The 23,690-nt window shown below is 37.7% G+C and overlaps 1 protein-coding gene across 1 annotated transcript; it reads left to right on the top strand.

The window, feature by feature from the left end:
- The first annotated feature begins 5 nt into the window (after positions 1 to 5).
- Positions 6 to 23,405, top strand: LOC141677496 (uncharacterized). Its single transcript, XM_074483463.1, has 13 exons — positions 6 to 521; positions 1,068 to 1,794; positions 2,180 to 8,160; positions 11,287 to 12,797; positions 13,414 to 13,677; positions 14,621 to 14,841; positions 15,022 to 15,293; positions 16,285 to 19,306; positions 19,397 to 19,529; positions 20,609 to 21,132; positions 21,258 to 22,172; positions 22,520 to 22,702; positions 22,838 to 23,405. Exons 1-13 carry the CDS (start codon positions 169 to 171, stop codon positions 23,033 to 23,035), a joined length of 14,304 nt encoding a protein of 4,767 aa, XP_074339564.1. The 5' UTR covers positions 6 to 168; the 3' UTR covers positions 23,036 to 23,405.
- Positions 23,406 to 23,690: the final 285 nt, after the last annotated feature.

Genomic DNA, 23,690 nt, shown 5'->3' with positions numbered 1-23,690 from the left:
ATAGTAACTATACACACACACACTCACATACATATCTTTCTTTCCTCTTTCAACAAGGCCTAAAACAATTTCACCCACTCCAAATTGACTTTCTCTCCAATACAAAATCCATTATATATACACACAACTATTACCAAAACCACAATTCTAATGACTCGCTAATCACAAATGGATTCTCTCATCCCGGACCAATCCGACCCGCTTTTACTCGAAGATTTCGGCCAAAAAGTTGACCTAACTCGTCGGATCCGAGAAGTGTTATTGAATTACCCGGAAGGCACTACTGTATTAAAAGAGCTGATCCAAAACGCAGACGATGCTGGCGCAACCAAGGTTTCTCTCTGTTTGGATCGCCGTGTTCACGGTGTCGATTCGTTGCTCTCGAAGAAGCTTCAGCAGTGGCAAGGACCGGCGTTGTTGGCGTTTAATAATGCTGTGTTTACTGAAGATGATTTTGCGAGTATTTCGAGAATTGGTGGCAGTGGGAAGCTCGGGCATGCTTGGAAAACTGGCCGTTTCGGGTGATTTTTTGTTGATTTTTCGATAAATTGATGATCGATTAGTTAATACGACGATTATAGAGTATAATAAGTAAAATGTGTTTATTGTGTTAATTCTGATACTCAAATTATAGAGGTTTTGCTTTGCTATACTTGTGACTGTAATGTTTAATTAGTTTGAAAATTTGTTTCTGATTATTTGTTTCATGAATGATAAGTTATAGAGGTTTTGGTTTACTTGTCACAGTATATTTTAGTTTGATTTCTTTTTCTGATTATTGTTTCGATAATGATAAGTTATAGAGGTTTTAGTTTACTTGTCACGGAATGATTTAATTTAGTTTGGAAATTTGTTTTTAATTATTAGTTTATGTGCTACATTAAGGCCTCGAAGAGTTGAGGTCACTTGATTTAATAATCTTAGCTAAATGTCACATTTTGTTAGATACATTGTATTGTCGACACTATTGAGTTTTGGAGGTTTTGATGTACTTGTTACTATGTAATTAATTTATTATTTGTGATGTGTTAGATTGATTGCGTGATGTGTTTTTTGTTTAAATGCAGGGTTGGGTTTAATTCTGTGTATCATCTTACTGATTTGCCTTCTTTTGTAAGTGGTAAATATATGGTAATGTTTGATCCTCAAGGGGATTACCTTCCGAATGTGTCGACAGCTAATCCTGGGAAAAGGATTGAATTTGTTAGTACATCAGCGATTTCGTTGTATAAAGATCAGTTCTCTCCTTATTGTGCTTTTGGTTGTGATATGAAGAATTCCTTTCCAGGGACTTTGTTTCGCTTTCCTCTGAGGAATGCCGAGCAGGCAGCCACTAGTAAGTTATCAAAGCAGGCTTATACGGAAGATGATATTACTTCCTTGTTTGACCAGCTTGACGCCGAAGGAGTTTTTACATTACTGTTTCTTAAAAATATTCTCAATATTGAAATGTATGTATGGGATGATGGTGTAGCAGAACCTAGAAAGATGTATTCTTGTTCAGTTAAATCTGCAAATGATGATATAGTTTGGCACCGACAAGCACTTCTAAGACTGTCAAAGTCTGCAAACTCATCTGTTGGTGAGATCGATGCCTTTTCATTGGACTTCTTGAGAGAGGCTATACATGGAAACCAGTCTATTAAGAGGACCGATACTTTCTATATTGTGCAAAAGATGGCAGCAGCATCTAGTAGAATAGGTTCATTTGCTGCAACTGCATTAAAAGATTATGACATTCACCTGCTACCCTGGGCATCAGTAGCAGCATGCGTATCAAGAAAATTATCTGATGTATATTCTAATCTCTCCTTTTCTTCCTTATACATTCTTAACTGAAATAAAATCAGAATACATTGTAATTTTTTGGTTCAGATACTTTTTATTGAGTTGATTACAATTTTGAAGTTCAAGTTTGAATACCTTAGGTGAATGCAATATTCTGCTTTATTATGTCTTCATCGTCTTGAATGCTGATCTGTTACCTTATCAAAGATTTTTTTTTAGATTGAAATATACATCAACTTTGTTTCTTTATATAATAACAATGTGTTTGTTGTCAATTTAAAATATAAAAAGCAAATACGCTTCCTCAACATTTGTACTTCTGTTCTGCTAAGGTAGACTATCACCTCTACAGGTGGGGGGGAAATTCTGACTTATATGTGCTATCTAACAGGAGGATGATATTAATACGGGCCGGGCATTTTGTTTTCTTCCTTTACCTGTGAAAACTGGATTAACTGTGCAAGTCAATGGTTACTTCGAGGTTTCATCAAATCGCCGTGGCATTTGGTATGGAGCTGATATGGACAGATCCGGAAGAATTCGATCTCTTTGGAACAGGTTACTGTTAGAAGATGTTGTTGCTCCTACCTTTGCGCAAGTGCTACTCGGTGTGCAAGCGGTGCTTGGTCCTACAGATTTGTATTACTCTCTGTGGCCCACTGGGGCATTTGAGGAACCATGGAACATCTTAGTGGAGCATATATACAGGACTATTGGTGATCTTCCAGTCATGTACTCGGAACTTGGTGGTGGGAGATGGGTCTCTCCTATGGATGCTTTTCTTCATGATGAGAAGTTTGCCAAAAGTGAAGAACTTGGGGATGCTCTTTTACAGCTGGGACTTCCTATTGTTCATCTTCCCAGTGATTTATATGATATGCTCTTGAAATGCAAATTAAGCTTTGAGCTGAAAGTTGCAACTCCTGAGTCAGTCAGGCAACTAGTTAGGGACCACCACACCGTTATTACTCTAAGCAGATCATACAAGCTTATATTGTTGGAATATTGTCTGGAAGACCTGATCGACATTGATGTTGGCAAGAATGCAACTGACGTTCCTTTGCTTCCTTTAGCAAGTGGTAACTTTGGAACATTTTCAGAAGTTCTAAAAGGGACTCCTTATTTTGTCTGTGATGATTTGGAATACATGCTTCTTCAGAAAATGGGAGATGTAGTAATTGATCGCAACATCCCGCACAACCTATACAGAAGACTAACAGCTATTGCTGAGGCCTCAACCACAAATCTTCTTGTTTTTAATATAAATTACCTACTTCAATTGTTTCCCAAGTTTGTCCCGTCTGATTGGAAATTCAAGACCAAAGTCTCGTGGAATCCAAAAACTGAAACTGCGCATCCAACTTCTTTGTGGTTTAACCTATTCTGGCAGTATCTACGACGGCAGTCTGAAAAATTGTCCTTGTTTGGTGATTGGCCAATTTTGCCATCCCTTTCAGGACATTTGTATAGACCATGTATTCAATCAAAAATGTTAAATGTAGAAAAGTTAGCTGAAAATATGCAGTGCATTCTTGTCAAACTGGGATGCAAGATATTAAATAATAATTACGGTGTTGAACATCCAGATTTAATGCATTACATTTATGATGCTGATGGTGCCGGCGTATTGAAATCAATTTCTGATGTAGTCTCTTTGAATAATGGCGATGGCCGAGCTGTTTTTCATCATTTGGAAGTGGAAGAGAGGAATGAGCTTCGTCAATTTCTTTTGGATTCTACATGGTACATTGGAAACCATATGGCTGATTCTGATTTATTAGTTAGCAAAAAGCTACCTATATATAGAGTATATGGTGGAGAACCTGGTGAAAATGTCAATTATTCAGATCTGGATAGGCCTCGGAAATACTTACCTCCATTGGATTGTCCTGAATGCCTGCTTAGTAGCGAGTTCATTAGGAATTTGTCAGATGTGGAAGAAGAGGTATTGATTAGATACTATGGAGTTGAGCGAATGAGAAAGGCATTTTTTTATAAGCATCATGTTTTGAATAGAATCAAAGAGTTGCAACCGGAAGTTCGAAACAGCACCATGCTTACAGTTTTGCAAGAATTACCACAGTTGTGTGCTGAGGATCCACTATTCCGTGAAAGTTTAAGAAATCTGGAATTTGTCCAAACTTCTGATGGTTCCTTAAAATGTCCTGCAATGCTTTATGATCCTCGGAATGAAGAACTGTATGATTTACTAGAAGATTCAGGTTGTTTCCCTTCAGGTGTTTTTGAAGACTCGAGCATTCTGGATGTACTACAGAGTTTGGGTCTTAAGACAATTGTGTCGCCTGAAACTATTATACAAAGTGCTAGGCAGGTAGAACGAATAATGCATGACGATCAACTCAGAGCTCAGGTAAGAGGCAAAGTGCTTCTTTCATACCTGGAAGTAAACGCATCAAAGTGGTTGCCTGATTTGCAAAAGGCTGATCAAGGGGTGGTGAACAGGATGTTCTCACGAGCTGCAAATTCATTGAGATCTCGTCATTTAAAATCTGATCTGGAGAAATTTTGGGATGATCTCTGCATGATTTGCTGGTGTCCTGTTCTTCTTTCTTCTCCATATGAAGCTCTTCCATGGCCTGTTGTATCTTCTATGGTTGCTCCCCCGAAACTTGTGAGATTATTTAAAGACTTATGGCTTGTTTCTGGCACCATGCGGATACTGGATGGAGAATGCTCCTCCACAAACTTATCTTATCAACTTGGATGGTCTTCTCCACCTGGAGGAAGTGCGATTGCTTCCCAATTGCTTGAGCTTGGGAAAAATAATGAAATTGTGACTGATTCAGTACTCCGTCGTGAGTTGGCCTTAGCGATGCCCAGGATATACTCAATTCTAATGTCCATGATTGGTACAGATGAGATGGACATTGTAAAGGCTGTTTTAGAAGGGTGCCGATGGGTTTGGGTAGGAGATGGCTTTGCCACCTTGGATGAAGTTGTCCTCAGTGGCCCTATTCACTTGGCTCCTTACATACGCGTAATTCCTGTTGATTTGGAGGCTTTTAGGGATCTGTTTTTGGAGCTTGGCATCAGAGAATTCTTAAAGCCTAATGATTATGGTAACATATTGTTCAGAATGGCTACAAGGAAAGGTTCTGTTCCTCTGAATCCACAGGAAATCAGAGCTGCTTTATTAGTTGCTCAGCATCTAGCCGAAGTACAATATTTTAAAGAGCAGATTAAGATTTTTTTGCCAGATCAGTCTTGCAGATTAGTTGATGCCACTGATTTGGTTTATAATGATGCTCCATGGTTGCTTGGCTCCGAAGATAACTTATTTGGTAATGCATCTACTGTGGCCTTAAATGCAAAGCGAACAGTTCAAAAATTTGTCCATGGGAACATTTCTAATGATGTTGCAGAAAAGCTTGGTGTCCGTTCACTTCGAAGGATGTTACTTGCGGAGAGTGCTGATTCGATGAACATGAGCCTATCTGGATCAGCAGAAGCATTTGGACAGCATGAAGCCTTAACAACGAGACTCAAGCATATACTTGAAATGTATGCTGATGGACCTGGAGTTCTCTTTGAGCTAGTCCAAAATGCTGAGGACGCAAGAGCTTCTGAAGTTACTTTCTTACTAGATAAAACTCAGTATGGTACCTCATCTGTTCTTTCGCCTGAAATGGCGGATTGGCAGGGCCCTGCTTTATATTGCTTCAACGACTCAGTTTTCAGTCCTCAAGATCTGTACGCAATCTCGCGCATTGGTCAAGAAAGTAAACTGGAGAAGCCATTGGCAATTGGAAGATTTGGGCTGGGTTTTAATTGTGTTTATCACTTTACAGACATCCCTATGTTTGTATCTGGGGAGAATATTGTCATGTTTGACCCTCATGCTTGTAATTTACCTGGGATCTCTCCCTCTCATCCTGGATTGAGGATCAAATATGTGGGTAGAAGGATTTTGGAACATTTTCCTGATCAGTTTTCACCATTTCTTCACTTTGGCTGTGACTTAAACAGTGCGTTTCCTGGAACTCTCTTCCGTTTTCCCCTCAGGAGTGCTAATGTTTCTTCAAGAAGCCAAATAAAGAAAGAGGGATATTCTCCTGAAGATGTCATGTCACTCTTCTCATCTTTTTCCGAGGTTGTTTCTGAGACTCTACTTTATCTCCGAAATGTGCAGACCATTTCTATTTTTGTCAAGGAAGGAGCTGATGGGGATATGCAGCTAATGCATCGTGTTCACAAACGAAATATTAGTGATCCCAATGGTGACACAAGTACATTTCATAATATATTTAATTCCATGCATGGAAGTCAACTAGGTGAATTGGATAGGAATCAGTTCCTTAAGAAATTAAGCAAATCTACTGATAAAGAATTGCCTTGGAAATGTCAGAAAGTTCTGGTGACTGAGCAACGCTCATCCGGTGACAAGTCGCACTTGTGGTTGACTAGTGAGTGTTTAGGATATGGCCGTATCAAGAACAAACCTATAAACTTTGATGATAAGGCACATAAATTTGTTCCGTGGGCCTGTGTTGCTTCACTTTTACACTCTGTAGCAATAGACAGAGATTCAAGTAATGTCTCAAATCCCGAGTCTTCTGTACCAGCTGACATTCTTCAACTCCCTGTTGCTTCCAATATAGCCAGAGATAATTTTGAGGGCCGTGCTTTCTGTTTTCTACCACTTCCAATAAGTACTGGTCTTCCGGTTCATGTCAATGCGTATTTTGAGTTATCATCGAATCGCAGAGATATATGGTTTGGCAATGACATGGCTGGTGGTGGGAAAAAACGCTCGGACTGGAATATCCACCTTCTTGAAGATGTTGCTGCCCCAGCCTATGGTCACTTGCTTGAGAAAGTTTCGCTGGAAATAGGTCCATGTGATTTGTTCTTTTCCTTTTGGCCCACAGTACAAAGACAAAAACCTTGGGATTCAATGGTGCAAAATCTATACAAGTTCATTTCAGAATTCGGTCTTCGTGTATTGTATACAAAAGCAAGAGGGGGGCAGTGGGTCTCAACTAAACAGGGCATCTTTCCGGACTTCACTTTTGGTAAGGCTACTGAACTGATAGAAGCATTGTCAAGTGCTGGATTACCTGTTATAACAGTTCCAAAATTAATAGTGGATAAATTTCTAGAAATCTGCCCATCATTGCATTACCTCACACCTGAGTTATTGCGTACATTGCTAATTCGGCGGAAGCGTGGATTTAAGGACAGGAATGCAATGGTATTAACCCTCGAGTATTGTCTACTTGACCTAAATTTTCCTGTCCGGTCTGATAATCTCTGGGGTTTACCTTTAATACCTCTTGCTAATGGTTTATTTACAACATTCGAGAAGAAAGGGGCAACTGAGAGAATTTATGTTTTACGTGGTGAAGAATATGGTCTTCTTAAGGATTCGGTGCCTCAGCAACTTATCGATAATGGAATCCCTGATTCAGTTTACAGAAAGCTATGTGATATTGCTCAGAGTGAAGAATCAAATGTTTCTTATCTGTCTAGTGAGTTGCTTGAAAAGCTCTTCCTAAGAATACTTCCGGCAGAATGGTTGCATGCAAAGCAGGTAATTTGGCTTCCTGGTCATCATGGTCAGCCTACATTGGATTGGATGAGACTCTTATGGGAATATTTGAAGTCAAGCAGTGCTGATTTGGGTTTGTTTTCGAACTGGCCTATTTTACCAGTCGGACACAATTGCCTTCTGAAGCTTGTTGAAAATTCTTATGTAATTGTGGACGATGGGTGGAGTGAGAACATGTCCTCATTGTTTCAGAAAGTAGGGTGTCTATTACTGAGCCGTGATCTCCCAGTAGAGCATGCACAACTGAACATATATGTGCAGCCTCCAACTGCAAGTGGCCTTTTAAAAGCCTTTATGGCAGTTGCTGGTATGTCAGAGAACATTACGGGGATTTTCAGTAATGTATCCGAGGGCGAGTTGCATGAACTTAGGAGTTTTATTCTTCAGTCCAAGTGGTTTTCTGAAGACTCACTAGATAATACACATATTGATATAATTAAACAAATTCCTATGTTTGGTTCGTTCAAGAGCCGGAAGCTAGTATGTCTATGTGAACCAACCAAGTGGCTGAAACCGGATGGTGTTCGCGAAGATCTCTTGGATGATGACTTTGTGCGAATTGAATCAGAGAAAGAAAAGTTTATATTAAGAAAATACTTACAGATCAAGGAACCTTCAAGGGTGGAATTCTACAAAAGTTATGTATTAAACCGCATGCCTGAATTTATTTTGCAAGAGGAGATTCTCTCTACTATTTTGCATGACATCAAGCTTTTGATTGAAGAAGATAACTCCGTTAAAGTGGCGTTATCTTCCACACCTTTTGTGTTGGCACGCAATGGACTGTGGCAAGAGCCTTCCAGGTAATATCTCTATCTTTTTCGATCTACTATAATAGATCGTAAAGTTTTGAAGCTATTTTTAATATCGAGCAAGTCATTGAAAGCCACAACATTCTAATATGGCTTGTTAAAGAAAATAGGTGAAAGATCTAGTATGAACAATTAAGGTAAGGCACCGTATACTAGGGTGGTAATTTCGGGTAATGGGTCGGATTTGTGTCGGGTTGCTGCACCGATCGTATTTTAAGGCCAACCTAGACCAGAAGCGGGTTGAGAAATCTCAACCTGAACCTCACCTTCTGGGTGACAGAAATACCCGAAACTGACCTGGTTTGACATAACTTCAAATGGGATGTCTCTGACATGGCCCAAAAAATTAGAAAGATTCCATCAAAGCAAAGAAGCAGCAGCCATGAACTTTGCGAAGTTAAATTAAAAATGCCCTATATATACTCATAACCACAGAAATATATGAACTATGCATGTGATAAACTGAAGCTGTCTGTGATAATTAACTGATAAAGGTGAGAACGGTAAAAACTAAATAAAAAGGATATTAGGCCATATGAACTGACTATAATATATCAATTTGCAGTACTTACAAAAAATTGCATATAAAAAGAATCGGCTTGGGTTCGGGTATGACTACTATTTCAGGTCAACTCGAAACTGAACCGATTTTCCCGGGCAGATTTTTATTTGACCTGAACCCGACCCAAAATTGAAAACCCCCTACCCAAATTCCTATTTTTTTAAAGTCCGGCTCATGTCGGGTTTTTGGGTATAATACACATATTCTATTTATTAATCAGTGAAAAATATAATCCAAGATATAAGTTTATGACAGATATACCTAGTGGTCATGGATTGATCATACTACACAAGCTTTCTGTAATGGGATTATCATTATTGTCTGAGAGGCTCTAACAATTTTAGGTCTTTGGTTCAATAGATTAAAGGAATTAAGTTTGTGAGGTCCCCAGTGGGGTTATGTTGATAGGCTATTATTTAAAATACAAGAGGACATGAGCCTAATCTGTTAATACTTTTTTTTACCTCTTGATTAAAAACATGATTGAAGAATTTATATATATGTTATTAATTTGGTTTATTTGTAATTAGTTTAGAGAGAATTAACTTTTTTTGTTTATGTCTTATATGTGAGTAGGTTATATAATATGCCCCAATTGTTATCGGGCCATAGTCCATCAAGTTATTTAATTAGGCATTCTATTATCTATATCTAATGATGTAATCCCCTCGTGATATTCAGCTTTGATTATACACTTTTCTTGGGAATAATATTGATTAATTATTATTTGGGGTATCGTATAATTCATTGCTTATTATTTGCTTTAATCTTTTGTCCTGCATTACCTCTTGTGATCTTTTTTGTCCAGAAGTAACAGGTAGAAGATATAGCAATTTGTTGCGTAGAAGATCTGGAAAATAAACAAAATTAATTTCTTTCAGTGTTATACCATCAATTATTTCAATATACTCATACCACTATAAAATTCCTAACTACATATGTTTATGAATATGTATACTTTTGGCTTTTCTGGATTATAAAAACAACTTAATGTAAATAACATGAATAGCAAGATCAGAAATACGAATCAAACTGTTTATATTATAAAGGTGACTAAAACAAACTCTACCAAAGCCCAAAGGTAAAACAAGTACCTTTAGCAGCTGCTTAGTATAATACTCTCTCTCTCTGTAAAGCCCTATCTTATAGTTATTACGACTAAAACACTATTACGATGATAATGAAAAATTATTAATACTATGCCTATCAACTAAAACAGCAAGTTATGAATCAATACATGTAATTAGGGATTATATCTGTCTGTCTGTCTTAGCTTAATTCTTTTCTTCATGTGCAAACCTTTCTGTTTTTCTTGAACACGATCCTATGTAATAACACTCCTTAGATTCTGCATATATTCAAGTTCAATATTTTTAGGGTCTAGCATAGTCTCTGAAATCTGACGGGCTCTGAGAATCTCTAGTCTCTGACCAATGTAGATTTTGACCAGTGGTCTCAAAAAATCTTCATATCTCCAAAAATATTTAATGTACCGAGTCCTTTAGATAAGGGTCCAAAAAGAATGTACCTCATTATTATATTCTATACATTGTCAACTTCTGAATTTATTCTCAACAAGATAATCATCTTTCTTGCTTCACTTGTGTTATGAGTTATATACTTATATATGATAATAATATATACAAAGAAATGGTTCAGTTGTGGTTTCATTTAAAGAATTCCTCTAATTTTATTATGATTTAGTGAATAAATTGATTCAATTGTTAGGTGGTCAAATCAAAATGTTCTCCAGATGTACTAATAGAATACACAGTTTCATTTAAAAGTTTGAAAAAGCTACAATATAGTACACCTTATGATCAGGCTAAGTTGTAAAGATAAGAATGACCCAGTGTACTGATGATGGTTTGCATTTTATGGAGGTCCTGTAGTTATCACATGTTTATCTCTTTTTTTAGTAACACTTTCAAATCTCACATGCAAAAAAAAACTTTCAAATCTCTCTTTTAAAGACTACAATGACATAATCGAAATTTACACTTTTACAACTATAACTTCTCTGAGATTTATTGACATCTATGCCTCATCTTCAAATTCTTCGATGTAATTAAGTTTGACTGGTAGATCTATCTTTAACTGTTTGCTGTTAAATCTTAGGAGTTCTTTTTATTAAAAAAAGGAGAGGAGCTCTTTTCTTTATCAAATAGAAATATATAGTTGCAGGTACAGAAGTATATGATTTGCTAAACCTAGTTACTTGTGTTCTTGCTTATATTAACTTAATATCTGGGATTCAGAATACAAATATTGTATTATGTTGTAATGGCTGGAATTTTCAAGAGAATGCCCTTGAATATTGTTGCAAACCAAGTTCAACTTTGTCTTATTGGTGAACGAAATGATTGTTCAGTAAAATTTATTTATTTAAGACTTTATATTCACAATGATTGTAAGGTACTTGTTCCGGTGCTTATTCCACTTGAGAAAATTATTCTCCTCTAAAAGCAACTCAACTGCGGTTTCTCCAAGTATAACCTAGTAAATGACATTTTTTGCAGCAAGTTAAAAAAGGTATATGTTTTTTTTGGTGGCAGGTTGTATGATCCTCGTGTGCCAGAGCTACAGTATATGCTTCATAGAGAAGCATTCTTTCCTTCTGATAAGTTTTCCAGCCCTAAAATTCTGGAGACTCTTATTATTCTTGGACTTCGAAAGACGTTGCACTTGAGTGGTCTGCTGGATTGTGCTAGATCAGTCTCTATGCTACATGATTCCAAGGCCTCTGACTCTGTTACATTTGGAAGGAGAGTACTTGGTTGTTTAGATAAATTGATACTGAAGCTCTACCCTGCAGACAGGGATGACAGCTTTTGTGAATCTGAAGAAACTTCAGAATTGAAGGACAATTCTATTTCCGACCAAGAAGTTAAACATGACATTTTAGATAATTCTGAGAACTCTTCCGAGGATGATTTCAATTTAAGTTCATTAATTGGCAACTTGATTGCTAGTAAGCCAGGAGATGAATTTTGGTCAGAGTTGAAGTCAATCAATTGGTGTCCAGTTTATGTTGATCCTCCTTTGAGAGGACTTCCATGGTTAGTATCAGGTCAAGAAATTTCAGCTCCACTCAATGTAAGACCCAAATCACAGATGTGGATAGTTTCATCTAAAATGCACATACTGGATGGTGAATGTTGTTCAGCCCTCCTACAAAGTAAACTTGGTTGGATGGATCAGTTAAGTGTTGATATTCTGAGTACACAACTGATTGAGTTGTCGAGGTCCTATGCCAGGCTGAAGTTACATTCCGAGGTCGAAGCTGAATTTGATGCTTCCTTGCAGAAGCATATCTTGTCACTATATGCAAAGTTACAGGAGTATGTTGATACTGATGGTTTTATGGCTATTAATTCTGTGTTAGATGGTGTTGACTGGATCTGGATTGGGGACGATTTCATCTCTCCAAAAGCTCTTGCGTTCGATTCACCTGTGAAATATAGTCCCTACCTGTATGTTGTACCCTCTGAGTTATATGAATTCCGAACTTTGCTCTCCTCGTTGGGTGTCAGACCCAGTTTTGATGTTTTTGACTACTTTCATGTTCTACAACGCTTGCAACAGGATGTGAAGGGGTTGCCACTGTCAGCAGATCAGTTGAACTTTGTCCATTGCGTCTTAGAAGCCATTGCAGACTATTATACCGATAGACTTATATCCGAGTCTTCTAATAACGCATTATTGGTTCCTGATTCTTCGGGGATTCTCTTTTCTGCTAGAGATCTGGTATTCAATGATGCACCCTGGATGGAAAACAACACATTGAGCGGAAAAAGATTCGTGCACCCGAGTATCAGTCATGAGCTAGCAAGCACATTGGGGATTCAATCTGTTCGCAGCATCTCTTTAGTAAGTGAAGAGATGACAAAGGATATGCCATGCATGGACTTCTCCAAAATACATGAGCTTCTAGGGTTGTATAGAAGCAGTGAGTTCTTGTTGTTTGACCTTCTTGAGCTGGCAGATTGCTGCAAAGCAAAGAAGCTTCATATTTTTATTGACAAAAGAGAACATCCTCGTCAGTCTCTCCTTCAGCATAATCTAGGTACTTTTTTCTCGTTGGTCTATTGGATTACCAGCACAATAATTGAAGGCATGATGCAGGTGTCTGAGGCATAAAATATTTGTGCTAGTTTAGGCAAAAACAACACAGGTGAAGCCATGTGGTAACAACAATGGCGTACCCGAAAACTAGAGTATATAGTTTATGAAATTATATTTACAAGCTTATAACGCCTTTCGTAGTTTACCTAATAGTCATTAAAATATTCTATACATGTCAATTTGTATTTTTAGTATATGTCATCCATACATGGGGGCATCCATCCATCCAGCTATGCGTGCACACCTATAGGAGAGAACTTTAAGAAACCAAATAAATCTTAAGCATCCCTTTATATTTTAGTATATTTCATTGACATGTATGATTTATTAATGGAGTGACATTATGAGTGTGGACAGGGTTGTAGCAATTAGCAAGTCACATGTTACCAACCCTTTTATTTCCCCAAGATTTTGATATACATGTAATAGTTTTCAGTTTCGGAAATTATCTCGAAATTTTATACTGAAAATCGCATATATAGAATCAATTGAACTTTCCCCTTTTTCCCCAGTGAGGTCTTGTCATCCTAGTTTATTTCCTTAAAATGATTTGACAGGTGAATTTCAAGGTCCTGCTTTAGTAGCTATCCTAGAAGGTGCCAGCTTAAGTAGGGAGGAAATCGCTAGCCTCCAATTTCGTCCTCCATGGAATCTGCGCGGGGATACTCTAAATTACGGCTTGGGATTGCTGAGCTGTTACTCGATATCTGATCTGCCATCAGTTGTTTCTAATGGCTACTTCTACATGTTTGATCCTCGTGGCTTAGCCCTCACAGTGCCATCGGGTCGTGGTCCGTCTGCAAAGATGTTCTCTCTGACGGGTATGGTCTGCATGCTCGTAAACTGGTTATTTTTTCAAGTAAACTATTTTAATTGATTAGCATTGTACCTACCGAAACCTGCTCTTAGGAGATATTTACTTTATTCCTGATTGGACCATTCAGTAGTAAATAAGAAATGCAACGACAATGATTATTCGGGTATAAACAATGTCGACGGGAGCCCAGTAAATTGAATTTCTCAAAGAATAATACAAATACATCTGAACTCTTTTCTGTTTGCTCTCCTGGATACATATGAAGCGAACCCCAAATAGGGTGGAGGTATCTATCAAGGCTTTGTTGAGTTGAGTTTCTAATTATGTTATGTAGGACTAAAGTATCTTCAAAGTTCGACCAGATTAAGTTTAAATTACTTTAAATGTGTTACTGCTCACTGTTTGACTGCAAACTTAAACAAGATGGCAAATATAAATTTTTACATGTGAATTTGCATTTTGAATTCGATGATTAGCAATTTGTCATACAGGACAACATGCCATATTATTTTTAAGCTCAGCATCTGATAATTATACGTTGGTGGTGCACCATGCAAACTTAATGCTAAACATTGGAACCTTAAAGTTCGGCGACTTCAACAAATAGCTTTGATGTGGTGCTCCTTGCACATTAAGATTCTCAATCTATCCCTTCCTTTTAAGCTTAACCTTTCTAACAAACTCAAAAATTATTATGAATATGTAAATTAATAGTTGAAGAATAAATTTTATAGTTTGGAATCTGCTTTAGCTCATGATTATATTTTTTTCCATTGTTTTTGAAGTTACTTGTGCTCTGTGTAAAAGTTTTAATATTTTGCTCTATTTTTTTTCCATATCAGTATATTTGTTAATGTCTTTTAGGAATCTAGTTCATTCTTTGGGTCCTTGTAGATTGAGTTTATTTAGTTGAAGGACTAACAATCGAATTTGTTATTTGGTCTCAGGCTCAAATTTGGTTGAAAGATTTAGGGATCAGTTTGATCCTATGCTAATTGGTTCAAATATGCCATGGGCGTCATCGGAATCCACTATCATTCGTATGCCACTTTCATCTGAATGGTTGAAAGATGGACATGAATGTGGAATGAAGGGACTAGCTATGATGTATGATAAGTTCATGGAGCATGCATCTAGAACACTTCTGTTTCTGAAATCAGTTACACAGGTAGCTCTTATTCTAGCCTGAATGATTTCAAAAATTAATTTGCTTACAAAGCTATTGCTCCCTAAGTTAAGAATTCGGGTATTTTTCCTTCTTTCTTCTACTACAACATTGAGTAGGTTCATGTCTTAAAGAATATTCCATTACTCACTGGTAAGTTTTCGATGGTTAATGTCTATGCAGGTGTCCTTATCAACGTGGGAGTTAGGAAACTCTGGTCCTCGACAAGATTACTCCATTCATGTTGATTTGTCTTATGCCGGTGCAAGGAATCCCTTCTCAGAAAAGAAGTGGAAGAAATTCCAGTTATCAAGTATATTTGGTACCTCAAATGCTGCCATCAAGTGGCATATAATAGATGTAAACTTGTACAGAGGGGAAACAAGAATTGCAGACCGATGGCTGATTGTGCTTACTCTGGGTTCCGGTCAGACTAGAAATATGGCCCTTGATAGGTATGTTAGATATTCCACCAAAACAATAACACAAAATTGAAAAGTACCATAAGTGTAAGCCTACCGAATGTAGTAATTCCAGTATAAAGAACCAAACATTTATTAGTGGCTACTTGGAAATATGGAATTTTCGTCCAGAAGTAATCAGTGGTTCTATGTGTTCTCAGAGGGTTATAACTGTTATTATAACACTGTTCACTCTACATGTTATTCACTTCTATGATCATGTTATTCACTTCTATGATTTATTTAGTAAGCAGCTACAAGCTATGTATCCCTTGCTCTGTCTACCAGAATAAGTATGAGGGTTCATTTACAATTTGCTATTAAATAATTTAAAAAGTCCCAGAAAGTAATTATGAGTAGACTCTAAAACCTTCTAGTTATAATTAGGCCATTAAAGATTGAAGCTTGATTTTTAACTGGTCATTAATAAGGGTACATATAGGTCTTTTGCACTATTTTACTAAGTCACCTAAGATAGGAAATGAAGATCGAGTTGACAGAATAGTAACAGTCAACAAAAGGAAATTTATTTTTGTAGTTTGATTTGAGATTGCCTGGCAAATACTGTAAAGTGCAAGCATTTACCCATTTTAGTATGGTCACAAGTCATAGCTATACAATGACTTCCGGAAATACTATAACCCCTTATGAAAAGCTTTTACAATCCATTGTGTCCTCTAAATACAGAATATAATCACACATTTACAGGTAAAATTCTGTTTGTATTTTTAGGAATATAGTGCTACACGATAGTGAGTTTGAACTCTGTTGAGATATTATACACCATTTGGAGTGTGGAGCAGAATTCATTGACCGTGTGTCTCCAAGGATGACGTTGCAAGTTGAAATATGAGTATTAGTTTTGCAGGAAGTATTTTGTCATTTCCTTCTATGAAATCAGGAAATTCTTGGTCCAGATGAAAATGTATTCTGATGGCGTGCTCTGAATAGTATCATGTTACTTATTGGTTACAATTTTTTCCAGGCGATATTTGGCATACAACCTGACACCTGTTGCTGGAGTTGCAGCACACGTTTCCCGCAATGGGCATCCTTCCGAGGCCTATTTGTCAAGCTCCATCATGTCTCCTCTTCCCTTAAGTGATAGGATAAGCATACCTGTTACTGTTCTTGGATGCTTTCTTGTTCGCCACAATCAAGGTCGTTACCTTTTCAAATACCAGGATTCCAAAGCACTGACAGAGGCAGAGCCGGATGCTGGAAACCAAATGATTGAGGCCTGGAACAGGGAACTGATGTCCTGTGTTCGTGATTCCTACATCAAACTGGTGGTGGAAATGCACAAGTTAAGAAAAGAACCATTAACATCATCACTTGAAGCAAGTTTAAGTCGGCGTCTAAGTGCAGCATTGAATGCCTACGGGGATCAAATTTATACATTTTGGCCTCGATCTCATGGACATCCAGTGTTACATCAAACTGATAATAGCACTAATTTAGCACCAGCAAATGATTTTAGAGCAGACTGGATATGTCTGGTTGAACAAGTAATTCGACCTTTTTATTCTCGCCTTGTGGATCTCCCTGTGTGGAAGTTGTACTCGGGAAATCTAGTGAAGGCTGAAGAAGGGATGTTCCTCTCGCAACCTGGAAATGGAGTTGGTGGTAGCTTGCTTCCTGCCACAGTTTGTGCCTTTGTGAAGGAGCATTATCCAGTTTTTCAAGTGCCATGGGAGTTGGTTACTGAAATACAGGCGGTTGGTGTCAAGGTTCAAGAAATCAAACCTAAGATGGTGCGCGACCTTCTTAGGGTGTCCTCAACTTCTATTGTTCTGCAATCAGTTGACACCTATGTAGATGTCCTTGAGTATTGCTTGTCTGATATTCAGCTTCCAAAATTCTCAGAAATCAGGGAACCCGATTCATCAGCGGACAATATGGTTAATGGTGAAGGTGATGAATCTGTTCCACCTTTTCAAAGACCTAATGGACAGTCTTCCCACACTCCATCTACTTCTGGAGGAGATGCAATTGAATTGGTTACAACTTTGGGCAAAGCTTTATTTGATTTTGGTCGTGGAGTCGTTGAAGATATTGGTAGATCAGGAGGACCCTCGTCTCAGAGGAGCAATATAGCAGGTAGTGGTAATGTTATTGGCCAGCAGTGGGAGCGGAGTTTTCTACCAGTAGCTTCTGAGCTGAAAGGCTTACCATGTCCAACTGCAACAAATCATCTTTCAAAGTTGGGCTACACTGAAGTTTGGGTTGGAAGCGCAGAGCAACAAGAACTCATGACTTCATTGGCAGCAAAATTCATCCATCCTAAATTATTGGAAAGACCAATCCTGGCCGTTATTTTTTCTAACAGTGTTCTTCAATCAAAATTGAAACTTCAAAATTTCTCCCTTCACTTGTTGGCTAATCATATGCGGTTAGTTTTTGATGAAAACTGGGTGAACCATGTAGCTGTTTCAAGCATGGCTCCATGGTTCTCCTGGAAGAACACATCAACTTTGAGCAGCGAAGGGGGGCCTTCTCCAGAATGGATTAGGCTCTTCTGGCGATGTTTTAATGGCTCAATGGAGGATCTGTCACTCTTTTCTGATTGGCCTCTGATTCCGGCATTTCTTGGTAGGCCAGTCTTATGCCGTGTTAGAGAACGTAATCTGGTTTTTATTCCAGCGCCTTTTGCTGAATCAAATTCTGGAAATTATGTGACGAATATGGGTACAGATACAACACGAAGTGATTTAGGCCTTGTAGCATATGAATCTGGATTAATAGAGCCATACATTAGAGCTTATGAATTTTGTAAGAATAAATACCCTTGGTTATTTTCATTGCTAAACAAATGCAGCATACCTGTCGTTGATGCTTCTTTCATGGATTGTGTTGCTTCTAGCAAATGTATCCCAACCACCGCACAATCTCTGGGGCAACTAATAGCTTCCAAGCTCGTTGCTGCTAAACATGCTGGATATTTACCCGAGCTCACTTCTTTTGTACACACAGATTGCGATGAACTTTTCACCCTATTGGCATCTGATTTCTCCCCTAGTAGTTCCGAGTATCAGAGGGAAGAACTTGATGTCTTGCGTGATTTACCTATATTTAAAACTGCTGCTGGAACATATACTAGGCTGGCTGGTCAAGATATTTGTATGATATCTTCAAACACATTTCTAAAGCCAACTAATGATCGATGTCTTTCTTACACCATAGAATCTGTTTCAAGTTCGTTACTACGAGCCCTAGGTGTCCCAGAGATGCAAGATCAACAAATATTGGTGAAGTTTGGGTTGCCAGGGTTTGAAGAAAAACCTCAAGCAGAGCAGGAGGACATTTTGATATATCTTTATACAAAATGGCATGATCTACAACATGATTCTTCTATAGTTGAAGCTTTAAAGGAGACTAATTTTGTAAGGAGTGCTGATGAACTTTCTGCAAAGTTTTGTAAACCGAAAGATCTTTTTGATCCAGCAGACACTTTATTGGCATCTGTATTCTCTGGTGATAGGAAGAAATTTCCTGGAGAAAGATTTGTGGCAGACGGGTGGATTAACATACTCAGAAAAACTGGCCTTAGAACCGCGGCAGAGGCTGATGTTGTACTTGAATGTGCGAAAAAGGTAGAATCTCTTGGAATTGAAACTGCAGAATCCATAGAATTTCTTGACGATTTTGAGGCAGACGTAGTTAGCTCAAAGAAAGAAGTGTCAATTGAAACATGGTCCTTGGCGGAGACTCTGGTCAAAGCCATTTTTGCAAATTTTGCAGTCCTTTACAGCAATAACTTCTGCAGCTGTCTCGGAAAGATTGCATGTATTCCCGCCGAAAAAGGGTTTCCCAGTATAGGTGGCAAAAATGGTAGGAAAAGAGTACTCTCTTCATACAGTGAAGCTATTTTATTGAAAGATTGGCCGCTTGCTTGGACTTCTGCTCCCATTCTTTCTAAACAGAGTGTTGTTCCACCCGAGTACTCTTGGGGTGCCCTTCAACTCAGGAGTCCTCCATCGTTTTCAACAGTTGTAAAGCATCTTAAGGTAGGAAACTCTGATACAGAATAATGTATCGCATCATCCATATCCTTGTTAAAAATTAACAATGTGCTTAGACATTTGTTCATTTTTCAGGTTATAGGAAGAAACTTCGGTGAAGACACTCTGGCTCATTGGCCTACTGCATCAAGCTCTATGACTGTTGACAAGGCATCATTTGAAGTCCTAAAGTATCTGGAGAAAATTTGGGACTCGCTCTCTTCTTCAGGTCATTAATTATCTCTTGGTGTATGAACTACTCTTACCAGATTTTAATTTTAATTAATTATGCTATTCGTCATGTTCAGATATTTAAATATGTAAAGTTCAAGGTTATATTCCTCGAGTTCCTTCGACTTCAAAGTTCCGTCCCTCTTAAGACACATCAAGTCGCTAGCTTTAAGCTCTTAGGAAACATGTTCAACAGATTAGTATACACATTCTTAAACTCCCTCTTTAGAAAGGCTAACTTTAAGGTATAGACAAGTTGAGTGCACCAAATTTGGCACCCTAATGAACAAAGCTGATTTTTTTTAACATTTGGAAATTGACGGGGCATACATGGATCAAAGCTGAGACCTCTGGGAAACTTGACCGCAGTGTAAGAGTATTAAGGGCATCTAACCAGAGGGAAAGGCGTGTTGAAATTTATATAATAAAAGTGATGCAGAAAGAAAAACAACTGAAATACTTATTTATTCATTCATTCTACATATTAATTAAAATACAGTAACATGCCTTATATAGACAACATACAAACTGCTTGGCTAAGATTTAGAGAACCCAAAGTCTATCCTAGTACTAAGTGATAACTACATCCATCAAAATAGAAATCCTTATCCTAATAAACTAACAAACTTATAGATAATCTTAGAACATATTTTTACTTATCCAAAATTATTCAACTCTTTTAATTAACTTTGAATTAATTTCCAACAGGTGTATGGTGTATGATCTTAAAGAGTAGTAGCCAGAGAAGTAAATTATTGTGTAGTATACTGTTGAATGATGCAGGCAATTAAATCTTTTTATACAGGAAGTCCGGTAAAAGGGTGGTAAAGAAATACATGTTGATATCGACGACTAATTAGTTCCAATTTATATTCCATGTTGTTTAAGGACTTCTCCATTATATGCCAGTAAAATTAGCTCGTCTTTCTGGTGTACTTTTTACCAACTGAAATTAGTCTGAGAATGTTTAACTTGTATGGTTGTATTTATACTGTACATACAAAGATGTAGAGTACCAGCTTGTTGAGTCTTGTTCATTTAATTCTAAAGCTTTCTTTATCTTTGTTTTACTTGTAGATATTGCGGAGTTGCGGAATGTGGCATTCATGCCAGCTGCAAATGGTACACGTTTGGTGGCAGCAAGCTCACTTTTTGCACGTCTAACAATAAATCTTTCACCATTTGCGTTTGAACTACCTGCCAGTTATTTACCTTTTCTCAAGTTTCTTAAAATCCTTGGCCTCCAGGACATCCTATCAGTTTCCTGTGCAAAAGATCTTCTTTTAAATCTGCAGAAATCTTGTGGATATCAGCGTCTAAACCCAAATGAATTGCGGGCAGTCATGGAGGTTTTGCATTTTGTCACTGATAAAAGCACAGAGGCACACACACCCCAAACATCTTACTGGGGATCTGAAGCTATTGTCCCTGATGATGGTTGCAGACTAGTTCATGCCAGTTCATGTCTATACATTGATTCTTTTGGCTCTCGATATATTAAATATATTGACACTTCAACATTGAAATTTGTCCATCAAGATATTCCAGAAAGAATATGTACATTTTTGGGAATCAGAAAGCTCTCTGATGTAGTAGTAGAGGTATTATGATATGCTGCAGTCCATTTCTTAAAATTGATTATAGTCTGTCCGATTTGCTTGATATACCTATTTATGCTCTATATATGAAGTAGACCGCTTATGAAAAATCTTTTTAATATTCGTAGGAACTGGATCATAGGGAAGATCTACAGACTTTGGAATCCATTGGGTCTGTGACACTTGCAGCCATCAAGCAGAAGTTGATCAGTAAACCATTTCAGGCCGCAGTAGGTGTTGTTTTTAATAGTCTAGCCAGTGACCTTTCATCATTTGACAATCCAACTCCTGAAAACATACAGCTGGTGCTGCAGTCTATTTCTGAACAATTACAGTTTGTTAGACGTCTTTATACTCGTTTTCTGTTTCTCCCTCGGTCTAGGGATATTACACGTGTAAATAATAGATCCACTATTCCAGGGTGGGAAAATGAATCCAAACATCGGGCACTTTATTTTGTTGACAAATCAAGGACCCGCATGTTGATTGCTCAACCACCAGTATATATGTCAGTTTCTGATCTTGTAGCAGTTGTTGTGAGCCATGTTTTCGGCTGCCCATTTCCATTACCTATTGGTTCATTATTTTTGTGTCCTGAAGACAGTGAAACTGCAATTGTCAGTATCCTGAAGCTTCCCTCTAATGAGAGAGTTGTTGAGCATACTAATGGAAGAAACAGCATGCTAGGCAGTGATATACTATCCCAAGATGCAGTTCAAGTGCAGTTCCATCCAATGAGACCCTTTTATACAGGAGAGATAGTGGCTTGGCGGTCTCAAAATGGAGAGAAATTGAAGTATGGTAGGGTTCCGGAGGATGTAAGACCGTCAGCAGGCCAAGCTCTCTACAGATTGAATGTTGAGACCTCATTGGGAGTGACAGAGCCTCTTCTTTCTTCACATGTATTTTCATTTAAAAGTGTATCTGCTGGCAGAGAGGCTTCTTCAGCAAATATGTTAGAAAGTGAACATGATCTTGTTGAGAACAGGGTAGACATCAGACAGCAAGAAAGTTCTCAAAGAGCTGAAACAAGGCCATTTCAGGTATATTTTTCCTTGTCTTTCTGACGAATATAAATGAATCCCCCCCACCCCAAACCAAAAACAAGTGGTTCAAAGCAATGTTGGAGTCCATTCAAACTGTTACAACTGGATAAATGAACTGGACTTCTATATCTTCTGAACTCTATTTTTAGTAATGTTGTTGATTCAGGAGTAATAAATTTTGTAATTAATTTGCTTAACTATAAATCTTGATAAAGGCCTGTGGTGTCACGAGTTTTAACTATTATTCATCATGGATATGGTTCTTGTTTAAATTTGTTGTTTTAGAGGATTCTAGCTTCCAAATTATCATAAACTAGACTGATAATTGTTTTCATTATTGACAGGGAAAGGCTGTCAAAGATTTGCAGCATGGCCAAGTCTCAGCTGCTGAATTAGTGCAGGCAGTTCATGAGATGCTTTCTGCTGCTGGCATCAGTATGGATGTGGATAAGCAATCTCTTCTGCAAACAACACTAACCCTACAGGAACAGCTCAAGGAATCCCAGGCAGCACTTCTGCTTGAGCAGGTATTCTACTCTCACTTTCCTTAATTTTCGTAGTTAATAATATGTTAAAATCAACCAAATGACTATTGGGTTGTATTTCAGATCAAGATTATTGCTAGTCTTTTGAATATTTACTTTACTAAATTATACTTGCAGGAAAGATCTGATATGGCAGCTAAAGAAGCCGACTCTGCTAAAGCAGCATGGCAATGTCGGGTGTGTTTGACTAATGAGGTTGACATTACGATAATTCCATGTGGTCATGTTCTATGTAGACGCTGCTCATCTGCTGTAACCAAGTGCCCTTTTTGTCGCCTCCAAGTGTCAAAAACAGTCAAGATATATCGGCCTTGATGATTTCTCTTATGAAAATTATCTACAGCTAATTTAACCATGAGACTGAAGTAGGTTTTTTAAGGTGTCGGTTAAGGTTTTGCGTTGGAATAGTGGACAGTTCTACAAGGACAAGCTATTGCAGTCGGTAAATGAGAACCAAATTAGATGTCATAAACTTAAAATTACAAGTAGGAGGATTTTGTGTGCCTCACCCATGGAGGGGTAGTGTATATTTGTAATGATGTAAATAGATAGAAAGAAGTAAATTGTATAGGAAATACACCTTGCCCTAATTTCTTACCATGCCATATATACAAGGCTTATTCCCTGGATCTATCTGACTAATCCAGGCCTTTTAACTTTCAATTAGAAATCATTTTCCAAACAAGGCTAAAGGCTAATACTTTGTATATTTGACTCTTTCGGGACTTATCAATTCTCATACTTGTACTAAAATTTGAATGTCTTGAATTTCACATGAAATCCAAGTCTAAATTACTTATGCAAACATGTAATTTGGTCAAATATAGAATTTTAAATGAAATTCATGTGTAACGGAATAACGGACACTTAAGTTTTCAAGTTATTTAACAATCCTCTCTACACTGATCTTGACAGTGCTGCCATGATTTGACCTTAGAATCTCAACACCATAACCATAATTATACAACCT

This window comes from Apium graveolens, chromosome 8 (assembly GCF_009905375.1).
Source record: "Apium graveolens cultivar Ventura chromosome 8, ASM990537v1, whole genome shotgun sequence".
NCBI lineage: Eukaryota > Viridiplantae > Streptophyta > Magnoliopsida > Apiales > Apiaceae > Apium > Apium graveolens.
This window is presented reverse-complemented; position numbering and strand designations above follow the sequence as displayed.

Excerpts from the sequence above, each read along its gene's own strand:
- LOC141677496 (XM_074483463.1), top strand. The coding sequence starts at position 169 with ATGGATTCTCTCATCCCGGACCAATCCGACCCGCTTTTACTCGAAGAT. Across the intron at positions 8,161-11,286 it reads CTGTGGCAAGAGCCTTCCAG|GTTGTATGATCCTCGTGTGC; the intron begins GTAATATCTCTA and ends TTTTGGTGGCAG. Across the intron at positions 21,133-21,257 it reads TCTCTGATGTAGTAGTAGAG|GAACTGGATCATAGGGAAGA; the intron begins GTATTATGATAT and ends TAATATTCGTAG.